At 44.6% G+C, this 16,009-nt stretch overlaps 2 protein-coding genes across 19 annotated transcripts in view; one reads left to right on the forward strand and one right to left on the reverse strand.

The window, feature by feature from the left end:
* Positions 1 to 16,009, forward strand: part of KL (klotho) — a 110,058-nt gene that overhangs the window by 85,661 nt on the left and 8,388 nt on the right. For 3 of the 14 annotated variants that reach the window (XR_009498837.1, XR_009498834.1, XR_009498841.1), the window contains one exon: positions 3,248 to 3,941. The gene's annotated coding sequence lies outside the window, so the exon portion shown is untranslated. The other 11 variants (XR_009498835.1, XR_009498838.1, XR_009498846.1 and 8 more) reach the window with 10 other exon arrangements.
* STARD13 (StAR related lipid transfer domain containing 13) overlaps positions 2,179 to 16,009 on the reverse strand; it is a 382,310-nt gene continuing 368,479 nt past the window's right edge. For 4 of the 5 annotated variants that reach the window (XM_059903377.1, XM_059903376.1, XM_059903375.1 and 1 more), the window contains 6 exons: positions 10,863 to 11,073; positions 10,150 to 10,264; positions 9,057 to 9,278; positions 8,296 to 8,513; positions 5,254 to 5,430; positions 2,179 to 4,525 (listed from right to left, as the gene is read on the reverse strand). In XM_059903377.1, the coding sequence (XP_059759360.1) occupies positions 4,408 to 4,525; positions 5,254 to 5,430; positions 8,296 to 8,513; positions 9,057 to 9,278; positions 10,150 to 10,264; positions 10,863 to 11,073 (1,061 nt within the window). In that variant the 3' untranslated portion in view covers positions 2,179 to 4,407. Of the gene's footprint in view, positions 4,526 to 5,175; positions 5,431 to 8,295; positions 8,514 to 9,056; positions 9,279 to 10,149; positions 10,265 to 10,862; positions 11,074 to 16,009 lie in introns of those variants that run through there. The other variant, XM_059903378.1, reaches the window with a different exon arrangement.

Genomic DNA, 16,009 nt, shown 5'->3' on the forward strand with positions numbered 1-16,009 from the left:
TATGACTTCCATTTCTATGGCTTCTATCATCGTTATGCCCAGTTTTCAGATGCCCAGGTCATTTTAAATACTTATAGAATGGTGTAGCAGAAGGTGTCCTACGGGATGGAGTTTCAAAGCTGAGTAAGACATGGTCCATGTCCCTAAGAGCTCATAGTCTAGTGGGAGAGTTAGATTTATTGCCAAATAACTAAATGAGATGCAATTCATGCAATAAGAGTAATATATAAGGAAGCAGGTGGATTTCACATGGGTGGTCAGGAAAGTCCATGGAGCAAATGATGCTCAAATAGGGTTTTAAGGAAGAAACAGGCTATTACGTGACCAACAAGATGGGGAGAAAGTCAATGTCAAGTCACAGAGATGTAAAAGAGTGGCTTGGTATCACTGGACCGTTATGTGTATAGTCAGGAGAGGCAGGGATAACACGACTGAAGTGAACATGGGATGTACCTCTAGCTTTGGGCCCTGGTCACTCTCATAATGTTTCAGACCTGTATGTCCCACTAGTGGCTGGGCATCACCGGAACAGTGACACTCCACTTGGCTAGGATCTATCTAATTCCTTTACATTAATTTCTTGAGAAGAAATCATACGACCGATTTTTTTTTGTGGCCAAATATCAAAAGACAGAAGTATAACAGGGACTTCCCTGGTGGTCCAGTGGGTAAGACTCTGTGCTCCCAATGCAGGGGGCCCGGGTTTGATCCTTGGTCAGGGAACTAGATCCCGCACGCATGCTGCAACTAAGAAGGCCACGTGCCATAGTGAAGATCCCGCGTGCCGCAACTAAGACCCAGCACAGCCTAAATAAATAAATAAATAAATAAAATATTTTAAAAAAAGAAGTAGAACAGTTTCATGCCTAAGAATTTCATGAAGTAGACTCAGAATCAAGTTTGAATTCATATGCTCCAGGGTCCCAGAATGACACTGGTTGCCTGTGGCTGCTAGAATGACCATGTTCTCTTCTTTCACATAGAAGAGGAAAAGGGACCGTTGAAATTCCTCCTTTGCCTATGAAAGCAAAACTTGCAAGTAATGGAAGAAAGGATGAGGGAGAGGAGCAGAGAGCAGAGTTTGGATCATTTTTATGTGGGCATGTGGTCACTTGGGCTGCTGTGGCTCTTGTAGCCTGTAGCTGAGAATGTTCGAGAGCTCCTGCTTGCTTAATTAGGGGCGACCTTTGTCATCTTTTAGAAATAAAGCATAGAACATGTACAGTGGTTCCTCAGTATCCGCAGGAGATTAGCTCCAGGACTCCCTTCAGGTGCCAGAATCCAGGGATTGCTCAAGTCCCTTATATAAAATGGTGTAGTATTTGCATATAACCCATGCACATACTCTCATATACTTTAAATCATCTCTGGATTACTTGTAATACCTAATACAATGCAAATGGTATGTAAATAGCTGTAAATACAGTGTAAATGCTGTGTAAATAGCTGCCAGTGTACAGCAAATTCAAGTTTTGCTTTTTGGAATTTTCTGGAATTTTTTTCGGAGTATTTTTGATCTGTGGTTGGTTGAATCCTTGGATGCAGAACCCGCAGATATGGAGGGCTCACTGTACAAGGATGGAAAGCAAGAGGCTCAGAGTCAGATGTGGCTACTCTTCATGGTCCAGTGGTGCAGCCATAAGTCACGTCATCAAGTCTCAGTTTCTTGTGCACTCAATGAAAATGGAATTGTAGCTGGAGTTCACTGAATCCTTCATAAAAATACTCTAAAAGTGTTCTTATAACTTCTAGATTTAAGAACAATGAAATGTAAAAGAAATCCCTACCCATCACCATAATGCCTTAGACATAGGTTAAGGCACCCAGACTGTCAATGAAGTTCTGTAGATAACAATCTAGACTTTTATATGAATCTTTATATTTGAGAGAGATTTGACTACAGTACTGAGGCATCAAGCTCATGGCAAGCTTTTTAGAGAGAACTCTTCCTCAGGAAGCAGGTTTTCCACTTACAGGATGAAGCATGAAAATCAACATGTATTTTATAGAAAAAAAAAGGGTGTATTTAATGTATATAAATTTCTTTACCTTGGCAAGTATTTATTTACAATTGATGATTGATACCAACAGTTGAGGTAAAGATATACATGAGGTATAAATATAATATTTAAAGGCAATATCATATTTTATTTCTATTGGCAAGATAACAATGAATAAAATACTGTAGTATTTGACAAATAAGCTTGCTGCATCTTTCTCTTTTTTTTTTTAAGATGCACTGTGTTGTTAGGCAGCAGTGATGTGATTCGTATGTGCATAAAAATTAAAAAGTCAGGTAATTTGAAGAGAAGGGGAGTCAGAAATAAAACCATGTTTGCTTTATTCTAAGTATCCTCTAGGTCCCAGCTTCTCAAGGTGTGGTCTTCGGGCTGGCAGGCTGGGCATCCCCGAAGCTGGTTCAAAATGCAGAATCTCAGGTCCACCTCAGACTGCCTGAATCGGAGGCTTAGTGTAACAATATCTGAGGGTGATCCGTGTGCTGCTAAGGCTGGAAAAGGCCTGCTCTAGGTGACACAACACCATTCATCCTTGTGTGCCTGTCATATTTCCTGAAAACATATGATCCCATCTCTGGAGTAGGATCAGCATTAAGCTAAATTAAAATTCACTAATGATCTTGTCTATGCATATTAAAGTAATCTGGCATATGTGGTTAAATTTAAGATGTATGGAAGAAGTGAATTTGTTTTGCTCACAGAGCAAATGGAAAATTATGGGTTTGCTGCCACCTTCTTCGGTAGGCAAGGAAACAAAAAATTCCTAGATCACAATTCAAACAGTATGATTTTACTGGTACCATACAAAACTCATATATAGCATTTTTATTTCTCTCAATAAAAGAATTGCACATTGCTGATAAAAGAAAACATTATATAAACGCATACAATATAAAAAGAAAAGAAAGGAAAACACTCTTTTTTTTTTCTCCAGCATGAATTGCTAAGTTATGATACCAATCTCTCCCTGAAACCAAACACAATAAATTATCTTCCTCTCTAGCATTGTTGAATTACAATAAAAAACCAACTTAAATCCATTAGCAATTGGTTAAGGATAGTCAATTTGCTTAGTCTATACAATAATAAATAAGGTTGGGTCAAATGCATAGGTAGCTTGACTGACTAATGAAGAAACATGGAATTTAACAGACCTGTTTATATTTTCTAAAACTAATTGAAGAACACAGTTTTGGTCTTAACATTAGTTTAAAAACCCTGTCTTTCAGATTGCAAAACTTTAATGAAGTCTATCTTAAGAGCATCATATGTAGCAACAGTAGAATTCCCTGAAGCTGAAATGGTCCAGGACTCTTGAATGACCATCATCTCCCTTAATCTGGTGTCCAGAGTTAAATTCAGTGCAATACATTGGTAAGAAAATGCCAATTAACTGTGACCAAATAGGCCACTGGTCAACTAGAATGACATTTAAGAACATTATGAAATGTAAGTATGAAAACGCAACAAAACACAGAGGCTCCCTTTGGCTGTGAATCTGCAAAAGCCATTATATTCAGCTCTCATCAGCAGGGAAATACAGGCTCTCTTTGAGTCACTGGGCTGACTCTAGTGGTCCATGGGCATCTAACATGTCACTGAAACTGTATCTGCTGGCCCCACGGCAAGCGGTAATCTAGCCTTACATTCGGGAACAACTCCTCACCCACTTCTTTGCTTTAAAGAGGACTAAATATTATTTTCCTTGCTTTATCCAACACCCCACTCTCAGTTTTTGAATAACACAAACAAACAAGCTGACAACATGTAAGGACCATTTAATGTGTTTTCCTTTGGTTGGCTAACCTTTGGTAAGACATCAGGGCGGACTACATATTTTCACACTTTGGTGTCATCAGCAGATTCTGCTCAGCTTACAGGACGGTGGGGAGACAGCGCCCAGAACAACTTTGAAAGAACCAGGTGAGGAAGGGACTCACCGAATCAGACTCGTTCCTTTTCAAAATAATATGCAATTATATATAAAATTGATATTTTACATCATATATACAGTAAAGATAGAGATATACACACATATGTACATATGCTATACATACATTTATCTACAGTTAAGAATACGCTTCTTAGAAGCCTTTAAATAGCAAATTAGGCAATGCACAAGGAATAATCCATTTAATTTTAAGTAACATAGATAAATGTTCTGATTTTTAAAAATATTATATTAGTAGGGATGTAGCCGTCTCCAGGAAGGCTAGGAAAGTTCTCAGAAATTCTTGCATCTTCAACATTCCGACTTCTCAGTGCTTCCATTTATAAGCATTGTCAATCGGTTTCTCTCTCTCCCTTGCTTTCTCACGCGCACACTCTCTCCCACAAGTGTTTGCTTTCACTTCCTCTTCCCTGAGTTTGATGTCACACTGGGGAAAACTCAGATTTTAGTTTCTGGACCCTCAGCAATGAGGGGCTGAAAAGAGTTTCTAATCCTGGCGACTTCCGCTGCACACAGATGTCCAAAGCCTTTATTGTACCATTCTGGGGAGTGACCTCTGCGGGGACAAAAATCAGAAAGGAAGTGGGAAAGTCTTTTCCCAAATCACGACAATTTGTCACGGTCGACAGGGCTGTGCTTGTGCCCTGAATGTCAGCCCACCTGCATGACACTCGGGGCTGCTGCTCCGAGGCTCTGAGAACCTCATTCTGTCAACAGGGGCCTTGAAAATGCCTTTTTGGCCAAGTATTCGGTCTATCTTTCCAGTATTCACCGGGTGCTTTAAAATGACAGCGTCTCCTCAGGGGTGATTCAGACTTAATTCTAGAATTTACTGAGAAAACCCAGCTTATATCCACCCAGACCAAGAACTCAGCATCATGAATGCCTTGAAGGGGTTGGATTTAAGTTAGTTCCCTCTCAAAGGAGGACAACTGGAGGGAGCTGCAAAAGGGACAGGCTGAGAAGAAACACAAGAGGACTCGTATTTACTGAGCACCTACTACATCCCGGGCTCTAGTGCTGGTGTTTGCCCCGTGCTCGAAGCACAGAAGTATAAGTGGGACAAAACGGAAAATAAAGGTGAGCAGAGGACTTTCTCCTGAAAGTCAGAATTTTAGCAAGGGCGGAAAGAGGAAAAGCGAGGGGGAGGCACACGTAATCTTCTAGAAAGCATGTTAATGGCAAGAGGAATAAAAGGACAGTGAAATAAGGGACCAGATGAGAAACAGGGCCCCAGCGAATGTGCGGTGAGCCCGCGCCCGCCGCCCCCAGGAGCCCGCTCACCTCAGGTCCACCCTGCAGATGTGCGTCAGCCTCGACTTGCCGGACCCACACGGCTCCATTAAGTACTGAGAGTCCATCACCACGGCCCGCACACCACCCATGAGCTGGGCTTCCTCGTGCTCCACGGAGAGGGACACCAGGGTGCACATTCCTTTGGGCAAATCAGTCTTCCAGGTCCTGCAGCAAAACAAACCCGCACGTCGGAATTAGGGCTGAGAGAGAAAGAAAACCCTGAGCACAGCGCTGAGGTTTACACTTATATTTTCTTGCTCAAATTCCAAGCCCAGTTACTTGGACTAAGCTAATGGTTTCCATAAGCGCATGTGAACTTTATACCGTGCAGTTGAAAGCAAGGGTCTCAGCCCTCTGACCCAGAGGTCAGAAACGGTCTTGCAGCTTTCAGAACTGCTTTCGGAATCCCAAACTGAGGCTGCGGAGGCTCCCGCACATTACTGAAGGGCTGGTCTCACCCGTTTGGGAATTAGGACTCGCCCATTCAAGTCTTTCACCAAATATCTATTGGGTGTGCCAAGCTCTGAGAAGCCACTGAAGACATAAAGGTCTACAGCCCAGGAGGAGAAACAGACCTACCAAGAGAACCCTAAAGCACCACGGCAAGTGCAGTGATATGGCTGTGCAAAGAGCGCTCTGAGATCATGTACAGGGGATGGCTTCCTGGAGGAGGTGGTGCTCAACTCAAGTCTGAAAGGATGCTTAGCTTGAAGAAAACTAGATACATGCAGACTGCTAATTGCCTTCAAGTCCCTGAGTGGCTCTTGAGCAGGAGAAGAAATAAATACAGTTGATTTGCCTCCAGAAAGCAGAGATATGAAGGTATGTTTTAATTTAGTGCAGACAAGAGCCGTCTCACAATGTGTACTCTTCAAAAATGGAATGGGCTATATGAGGGGTAGTGAGTTCACTGTTCCTGGAGCTATTCAAGCATGGGGGGCGGTGTACCACTTGGGAAAAGGTTGTAGATGGAAGTCAGGAATCATGAGAGCATCTCTGTAGCAACCATTTCTACCATAGGATGTAGGTTTGATTATTATAATCTTAGTTATTTACATTACAAGTCCTATCCCCTTGCTTAGTTGTCTCATCTCTAACTTCGTGCTGTCCTACCTCACCAGAAAGAGAAACTATTACCTAGAACTAGGGAATAAGCAAGCCCTACACAAATGCTTAGCAACTTCTCCATGGGTGTGACCATTCTCTTTTCATACATAAGGCTGTGATTAATAACAAAGACTGAAAGCTGTACAGATTTGTGGGGATAGGAGACCAGCCTCATGCGTGCTAGCCTAGACAAGGAGACGCTCTGAAAACAGGAAGTGCCTCAGCCCTGGACTCCTCTCCATACCTGTCACTTTCTACCTCTTGTATCATAATCACAAGGAATTCCTGCTGCAGGAAACACATCTGGTTCATTATTAATCCTCTTGGGTGCCGAGTTCTCCCTCAGCCTCATGGTCCACCCACCTTCTTCTTCAAGTCTTGGATCAAATATCAACACAGTGAGACTCTGCTCTGACCACTATATTTGAAATTCTACCCTTTCCTATCATCCCCCTAAGATAAGTAATCCTATCCCCCTTGCTCATTATTTATTGACTCTATTCCTATCCCCCTTGCTTATTATTTATTGACTCTATCTCCCTAATAAAATATAAAGGGTTGTGGTCTGTTGTGCTCCCTGCAGTATCCCCGGAGCCTCCAACAGTGCCTGGCACGAGGCAGTGATGGAATGATACATGAGAAACAGCAGGCGGTGGCACTGCAGGATGAGTGGAACGAGGGCGGTTCCATGCACGGACTCCGGCCCTCGGCCTCCCCTAAGGGAGTGAAGAGGCAGGCCATGGCATGGCTCCAACCCCCCGTGGCTGCCGTCCTAGAGCGATTTGATCTTCTGCTTGCGAGAGTGAAGGTGTAAAGTTTAACTTCCACGAGATGAGTGATGTCCCAATCACTGTGGTAATAAGCCACCCTTACAACCGCCCACGTTCTCCACCAGGGTCCCAAGCTTGCTAAGATAAACACATATACTTAGGGAAAAAAATGACCCTTAAAATTCAAGGTCCTAAGGACCAATTCCAAAGGCATAAATAGCCCATGTGAAAAGTAACCTTTAGTTTGCCATCAAGACTAGTTTAATAAAGAAACTATTTAAATTACACATTTGGGAATTTCACTAGTGATTCTTTTTATACTGCTAATATATGAGAAGAGACAGCATTCACCATCGGTTATCAATTAAAAAAAAGGATGTATTGATTTAATTATATTTTATTTGGGTTTGTTAGAATCCTCAGTCCCTCTTCTTTCTGATTCAGTCCTGACTCACCAGCCCATGTACACAGCTCTGCTGTGCAACTTCCTATTGCTGGTTGAGCTTCCCCCTCCAAACCCAGAGAGCAGGGGTCCGGAACTCAACCCAAAAATCTATTAGAAGCAATATTTCGACAGTAGACACCAGTCTTGCAAGCCCTGTCAAGCCCTGAAACCTCTCTGGACATCCAAGTGTCTCAGCATAGCTGGACCTTCAGGGCTCTGTCTAGGTTTCCATGCCTGGTAATGAATTATGAGCAGCTGAAGTTATACAGAGGAATTTTGAAGTTACACACACTCCAGATTGAGAGTTACACCACTGAAGACTTGCTTTCCCAGGGGCAGAAAGGCCAAATCAGGAGAAAAGCCAGTCAGGTTCAGTTTGCATAATTTAGCAGAAAGTACAACTGGACAAACAACAGTTATTTTGGGGGACTCTGTTCCGAGGAAACGAACAATATTTATGGCTTAATAAACCGTATGCTCCATAATGAAAGGGGCCATAAGAGAACCCAGCAGAGCTGTGAATTGGGTGACAGAAGCAGGAAGTCGGGCATAAAAACAGCAAAGTCAGTTTTCACTGAGAGAAATGAGGGCCGGCTGAGTGTTGCCAGTGGAGGCTGAACTTAGGTGGGAGACCTGTGAAATGCTTAAACCTGCGGCTCTTATCCAGCTTTTGGAGCAGAGCATCTTAAACCCCGGAGGCAGGCTTACCTGAGAACCAGGAAGTCTCTGGAAGGGTGAGGCGCCATGCTGTTCTGCACGTACTGATAGATTTCTGTTTGCTTGTCCAGCGTTTCCACCACCTTCCACTGCACGAAATCCTCATCCCACAGGTGGCGCTCCCTCAGCACGCGATTCAAAACCACCGAGGGGGGCGCTTCCACCTCCACAGAAGCCTTCCATAGCCTCAGCGGATGCCCGTCTCCCACCTTGGGAAAGATACCAGCACAGGCTGAAGAGGTTGCTGGTTCCAACACAACCTACCATCCTTCACTGGGTGTTCAAAAAACATCACTGAGTACGTAACTTGAAAGAGTGACTCTGCATACCTCAGGTTTAGAATTTTTAAATGTTTATCCTTAAGCTGAAAAGAAGAATACTGATAATAAAAATGATAACCACCAACACACAGTGCTCCCTGTGTACCAGGCATTGTTCTGATTTTTAAACAGCCCTCCTCTGACAGTGGTCCTACTATTATGTCCATTATGCAAATAAGAAAGCAGAGGCACAGAGAGGCGAGTGACTCGCCCAACGTCACACAGCTACGGGACAGAGCCAGGCCTGGGCTCCAGCAGTCCGGCTCCACAGTCTGCAGTCTGATTATGTGCAAACAGACTCTAGAGTGGGTGGTTGACTGATTCGTGTGTGGTGAAGCCCTGGGAACAGAGTAGCCATTTTAAAAGCAAAACAAATCCCTGGTTGTAAGACTTGGCTCTTAGGGGGTAATTTTTTCCAAGACCTGAGATTACCTTTTTGAAAGCAAGATCTGTGTTGTCTGTGTTGGAACACGTGACCCATCCTTTGAACTTTTCCTTGGTTTCCTTCTGGAGGCCCTGGATGAGATGCTCCAGGTACGTGTGGAAAGTGGCCCCGCTCTCCTCCATCTGGGCCCCCAGGTCTTCCAGAGTTGGGGGATGCACCTCAGCCTCCATATATGAGTTATGAGACTGGGCCACCATCTCAAGCGGGACCTGAACCGATGGACGCACAGAAGAGCAACACACTGAGCTACAGAAGTGCTGAGACTGACAGAGAAAGCAAAGTAGCATCGCCAAAGACCACGGTACGGGCGATGGGCTGAGTGCCGTGGGGCAAGAGATGTTTGTCTAAGATCAGCGAAGGGGTCGGGGGCGGGCTTCCTCAAGTCAGGAAACCCAAATCTGGTTGAGGCTATATTTATTATTCAAAACACTGCCATGACTTCCCATTCATTCTTTCCATTTTCCTTTGATTTTACTTATTATATACATTTTTATTCAGTTTGGCAAAACTTGGGCTCAGGAAACTTAAAGTGCACAGACTTAAGGGGAACGTCAAGCATGGCTTAGAGGCAGCTTTAACTTTGTGGCACACTTTTCCCTTTTACAAATGACAACTTTGCCCCAACAAGTATGCCGGAAGTCTAGTTCACTTAATCCTTTAGCGTATCTGTAGCTGTATTCATAAGCTGTCACTGATTCTGAGTTCACAGCGATTGTTCAGTATCACACATTCACACACACACACACACACACACTGAATCTAATCAAGTCTCGAGGTTACATCAAATATACTGTACTTGGCTGGCTGGCCTGGGACCTGGCACCTGAAGTTGATGCAACTGTTTTCATAAAAACCATCATCATGGTAAACCCAGGTGTCTTTAGCCGTCAAAGCCTCAACTATTCAATATATAAGCTCACTCCTCACATTTCTAGGAGGCAAAGACCAGACCTATCGAGTGCACCATTGTCATTATAAAATCAGGAAAAACCAGAAATAAGCCATAAATGCAGCAACCACTCCAAGCGTCTTAGCGAGTTCCAAGAGCTATAAGGAAGGCAGTTGGAGCCTTTCACTCACCTCAAAAAGCCTGTCGCATTCCATGATCATGTGGGCCAGCCCCTGAGCTGCGGCCAGATTCTCACTGAGGTCTTTTTGATCTGGCTTCCCGGAGGCATATTTCTTCTGGCTAACTCTGTAATTGAAGGGGAGAGTCCTCAGCGGATCCCAAACCCAAGAGCTTTTCACAGTACAGAGCTCATCGCTTTGTCATGTCTTCATGCCCAGATGCCACCCAGATCCCATACTTTCTCATTTCCAAATAAAAACAGTGACTACACATCTTAGATATCCTGAGTCATGCTAAGAGTCTGACAGTTCATAATGGAAAACCTTGGAAAAATACACGGGCAGGAATAACTGTTGGGGGAGAAATTAATCTATTTTTCCCAAGTTTGAAACTACTTCACTGCAAGCTGCCGTGCTTGGGCCTTAAATCTAGCCTTTTAAAATTGAAGATTGTAAAATACTACTTTGTGTACTTTTTCCCTCCTTCCCACTAACACACACAAAACAAAACAAAACAAAACTCCAGGCTTTCGGGATCACAAAGGACACTGTGCTGCTTTGATAATTCCCTGATGCTGAGCCACACAAATTATGTTCCTCCAAACATTTTCTGATTATGAATGAAGTGCTGACAAATCCCCAACTTGAAATACAGCGGGAGTGTTTTTAAGTAGCCATGGGGAATACCTGGTTTAGGATTAGGGTTCTTGCTGAGGAAAACCCACCTGGGGGAGCTTTCCTTCTTCAGTAAATTCAGATGGAAGAGGGAGGGGGCCAGACACACAGCCAGGTTCATGGGCGTCATCTGATTCTCCTCCACCGCGTGGACCACGTCGTTGAGGAAGCACAGCAGCGTCTGCAGCACCTCCCTGCTCTCATCGGCCAGCAGCAGGACGGCCGCCTGCACTGCCTGCAACTGCTGCTCTTTGGGGACGTCTGCAGAAAACGCGGTGCCGGGAGTTAGAGGGACAGCCGCAGAAGGAGCCAGCGGGAGAGGGGGAGCGAGCGCTCCCTTCCTGCGAGCACGCTCAGGGTCACTGTCGGCATCAACAGTGACATGACAACGGCTAAGGGCGCGGAGCTGCCCCAGGTGGTGAGAAGCTTGACGAGCTGCCGTTGGAAGGAACCCCCCAGTCTCACTCCAGAACCCATAGTCTTAACAGCGAGGCTGGACTTGGCAAGGAACACCCTGCGCTGGCTTTTCATACTCTTGGAGCAATCTGCCTCCTCACCTACCTGTCTCAAACCTCTTGCCCATCCTCCCTCCCACCCCACCTCCAGCTTGTGAAGCATCCCTCAGGACGCCCAGGGCTTGGGGAAGAGGGACCAGGCTCCTCCCTCTCGGGCCCATCCCCCATCTGGGTGGTCCCTGGGGTGGTGGGCGCTGGTCCGCAGGCTTGAAAGGGAGTTGGCCTGAACAGTATGAGGTAACTAAAAGGAAAAAGTACAGGAAAATGGGTGCTCCGTGCTGCATTCTGCTGCCCCCTGGCTGTGTTTGTTAATGATCTTTGAGGCCTGACTCACCACCCTCATTCCTCTCACTCTGAAAGACACCGTCAGGAGCTCACATGGGCTAACACGGTTGTCTTTCTTACAATACCAGGTTCTAGAGCAGGTCTCTGCAGCAGGTGTCTGTGCTCCAAAGGGGGTGTGGGAAAAAACTATTGGAACTTCCAATGGTGTTTGTTTTCTCTCATGCTTTAAAAATACTGATGGGATGTGTCTTATGATATGCACAGTATATTATAATATATCACAATATATTTATATTATTAAGAATATGTAGATACCCGGAAGATGGCGGAAGAGTAAGACGCGGAGATCACCTTCCTTCCCACAGATACAGTAGAAATACATCTACACGTGGAACTGCTCCTACAGAACACCCACTGAACGCTGGCAGAAGACGTCAGACCTCCCAAAAGGCAAGAAACTCCCCCCGTACTTGGGTAGGGCAAAAGAAAAAAGAAATAACAGAGACAAAAGAATAGGGACGGCACCTGCACCAGTGGGAGGGAGCTGTGAAGGAGGAAAGATTTCCACACACTAGGAAGCCCCTTCGCGGGCAGAGACTGCGGGTGGCAGAGAGGGGAGCTTCGGAGCCACAGAGGAGAGCGCAGCCACAGGGGTGCGGAGGGCAAAGCGGAGAGATTCCCGCACGGAGGATCAGTGCCGACCAGCACTCACCAGCCTGAGAGGCTTGTCTGCTCACCCGCCGGGGTGGGCGGGGCTGGGAGCTGAGGCTCGGGATCGCAGGGAGAGGACTGGGGTTGGCAGCGTGAACACAGCCTGAAGGGGTTAGCGCACCACAGCTGGCTGGGAGGGAGACCGGGAAAAAGTCTGCAGCTGCCGAAGAGGCAAGAGACTTTTTCTTGCCTCTTTGTTTCACGGCGCGCAAGGAGAGGGGATTCAGAGCGCCGCCTAAACGAACTCCAGAGACTGGCGCGAGCCGCGGCTATCAGCGCGGACCCCAGAGACGGGCGTGAGACGCTGGGGCTGCTGCTGCCACCTCCAAAAATCCTGTATGCGAGCACAGGTCACTCTCCACACCGCCCCTCCCGGGAGCCTGTGCAGCCCGCCACTGCCAGGGTCCCGTGATCCAGGGACAACTTCCCCGGGAGAACGCACTGCGCGCCTCAGGCTGGTGCAACGTCACGCCAGCCTCTGACGCCGCAGGCTCGCCCCGCCTCCTCTGTACCCCTCCCTCCCCGCAGCCTGGGTGAGCCAGAGCCCCCGCAGCAGCTGCTCCTTAAACCCCGTCCTGTCTGGGCGGGGAACAGACGCCCTCAGGCGACCTACACGCAGAGGCGGGTCCAAATCCAAAGCTGATCCCCAGGAGCTGTGCGAACAGAGAAGAGAAGGGGAAATCTCTCCCAGCAGCCTCAGAAGCAGCGGATTAAAACTCCACAAACAACTTGATGTGCCTGCATCTGTTGAATACCTGAATAGACAACAAATCATCCCAAATTCAAGAGGTGGACTTTGGGAGCAGGATATATTAATTTTTCCCCTTTTCCTTTTTTTGTGAGTGTATATGTATATGCTTCTGGGTGAGATTTTGTCTGTATAGCTTTGCTTTATAATGCTTTATTTTACTTCACTATATTATAGCCTCTTTCTTTCTTTCTTTCTATTTTTTCTCCCTTTTACTCTGAGCCGTGTGGACGAAAGGCTCTTGGTGTTCCAGCCAGGCATCAGGGCCGTACCTCTGAGGTGGAGAGCCAACTTCAGGACACTGGTCCACAAGAGACCTCCCAGCTCCACGTAATACCAAACGGCAAAAATCTCTCAGAGATCTCCATCTCAACATCAAGACCCAGCATCACTCAATGACCAGCAAGCTACAGTGCTGAACACCCTATGCCAAACAACTAGCAAGACAGAAACACAGCCCCATCCATTAGCAGAGAGGCTGCCTAAAATCATAATAAGGCCACAGACACCCCAAAATACACCACCAGACGTGGATGTGCCCACCAGAAAGACAAGATCCAGCCTCATCCACCAGAGCTCAGGCACTAGTTCCCTCCACCAGGAAGCCTACACAACCCACTGAACCAACCTTAGCCACTGGGGACAGATACCAAAAACAACGGGAACTACGAACCTGCAGCCTGTGAAAAGGAGACCCCAAACACAGTAAGATAAGCAAAATGAGATGACAGAAAAACACACAGCAGATGAAGGAGCAGGGTCAAAACACACCAGACTTAACAAATGAAGAGGAAATAGGTAGTCTACCTGAAAAAGAATTCAGAATAATGATAGTAAGGATGACCCCAAATCTGGGAAATAGAATAGACAAAATGCAAGAAACATTTAACAAGGACGTAGAAGAACTAAAGAGGAACCAAGCAATGATGAAAAACACAATAAATGAAATTAAAAATACTCTAGATGGGATCAATAGCAGAATAACTGAGGCAGAAGAAAGGATAAGTGACCTGGAAGATAAAATGGTGGAAATAACTACTGCAGAGCAGGATAAAGAAAAAAGAATGAAAAGAACTGAGGACAGTCTCAGAGACCTCTGGGACAACATTAAACGCACCAACATTCGAATTATAGGGGTCCCAGAAGAAGAAGAGAAAAAGAAAGGGACTGAGAAAATATTTGAAGAGATTATAGTTGAAAACTTCCCTAATATGGGAAAGGAAATAGTTAATCAAGTCCTGGAAGCACAGAGAGTCCCATACAGGATAAACCCAAGGAGAAACACGCCAAGACACATATTAATCAAACTGTCAAAAAATAAATATAAGGAAAACATATTAAAGGCAGCAAGGGAAAAACAACAAATAACACACAAGGGAATCCCCATAAGGTTAACAGCTGATCTTTCAGCAGAAACTCTGCAAGCCAGAAGGGAGTGGCAGGATATACTTAAAGTGATGAAGGAGAAAAACCTACAACCAAGATTACTCTACCCAGCAAGGATCTCATTCAGATGTGATGGAGAAATTAAAACCTTTACAGACAAGCAAAAGCTGAGAGAGTTCAGCACCACCAAACCAGCTTTACAACAAATGCTAAAGGAACTTCTCTAGGCAAGAAACACAAAAGAAGGAAAACACCTACAATAACAAACCCAAAACATTTAAGAAAATGGGAATAGGAACATACATATCGATAATTACCTTAAATGTAAATGGATTAAATGCTCCCACCAAAAGACACAGACTGGCTGAATGGATACAAAAACAAGACCCATATATATGCTGTCTACAAGAGACCCACTTCAGACCTAGAGACACATACAGACTGAAAGTGAGGGGATGGAAAAAGATATTCCATGCAAATGGAAATCAAAAGAAAGCTGGAGTAGCAATTCTCATATCAGACAAAATAGACTTTAAAATAAAGACTATTACAAGACACAAAGAAGGACACTATATAATGATCAAGGGATCGATCCAAGAGGAAGGTATAACAATTGTAAATATTTATGCACCCAACATAGGATCACCTCAATACATAAGGCAAATACTAACAGCCATAAAAGGGGAAATCGACAGCAACACAATCATAGTAGGGGACTTTAACACCCCACTTTCACCAATGGACAGATCATCCAAAATGATAATAAATAAGGAAACACAAGCTTTAAATGATACATTAAACAAGATGGACTTAATTGATATTTATAGGACATTCCACCCCAAAACAACAGAATACATATTTTTCTCAAGTGCTCATGGAACATTCTCCAGGATAGATCATATCTTGGGTCACAAATCAAGCCTTGGTAAATTTAAGAAAGTTGAAATCATATCAAGTATCTTTTCCGACCACAACGCTATGAGACTAGATATCAATTCCAGGAAAAGATCTGTAAAAAATACAAACACATGGAGGCTACACAATACACTACTTAATAACGAAGTGATCACTGAAGAAATCAAAGGGGAAATCAAAAAATACCTAGAAACAAATGACAATGGAGATACGACGACCCAAAACCTATGGGACGCAGCAAAAGCAGTGCTAAGAGGGAAGTTTACAGCAATACAAGCCTACCTCAAGAAACAGGAAACATCTCGAATAAACAACCTAACCTTGCACCTAAAGCAATTAGAGAAAGAACAAAAAAACCCCAAAGCCAGCAGAAGGAAAGAAATCATAAAGATTAGGTCAGAAATAAATGAAAAAGAAATGAAGGAAACAATAGCAAAAATCAATGAAACTAAAAGCTGGTTCTTTGAGAAGATAAACAAAATTGATAAACCATTAGCCAGACTCATCAAGAGAAAAAGGGAGAAGACTCAAATCAATAGAATTAGAAATGAAAAAGGAGAAGTAACCACTGACACTGCAGAAATACAAAAGATAATGAGAGATTACTACAAGCAACTCTATGCCAATAAAATGGACA

Source organism: Balaenoptera ricei, chromosome 18 (assembly GCF_028023285.1).
Source record: "Balaenoptera ricei isolate mBalRic1 chromosome 18, mBalRic1.hap2, whole genome shotgun sequence".
Classification (NCBI taxonomy): Eukaryota; Metazoa; Chordata; class Mammalia; order Artiodactyla; family Balaenopteridae; genus Balaenoptera; species Balaenoptera ricei.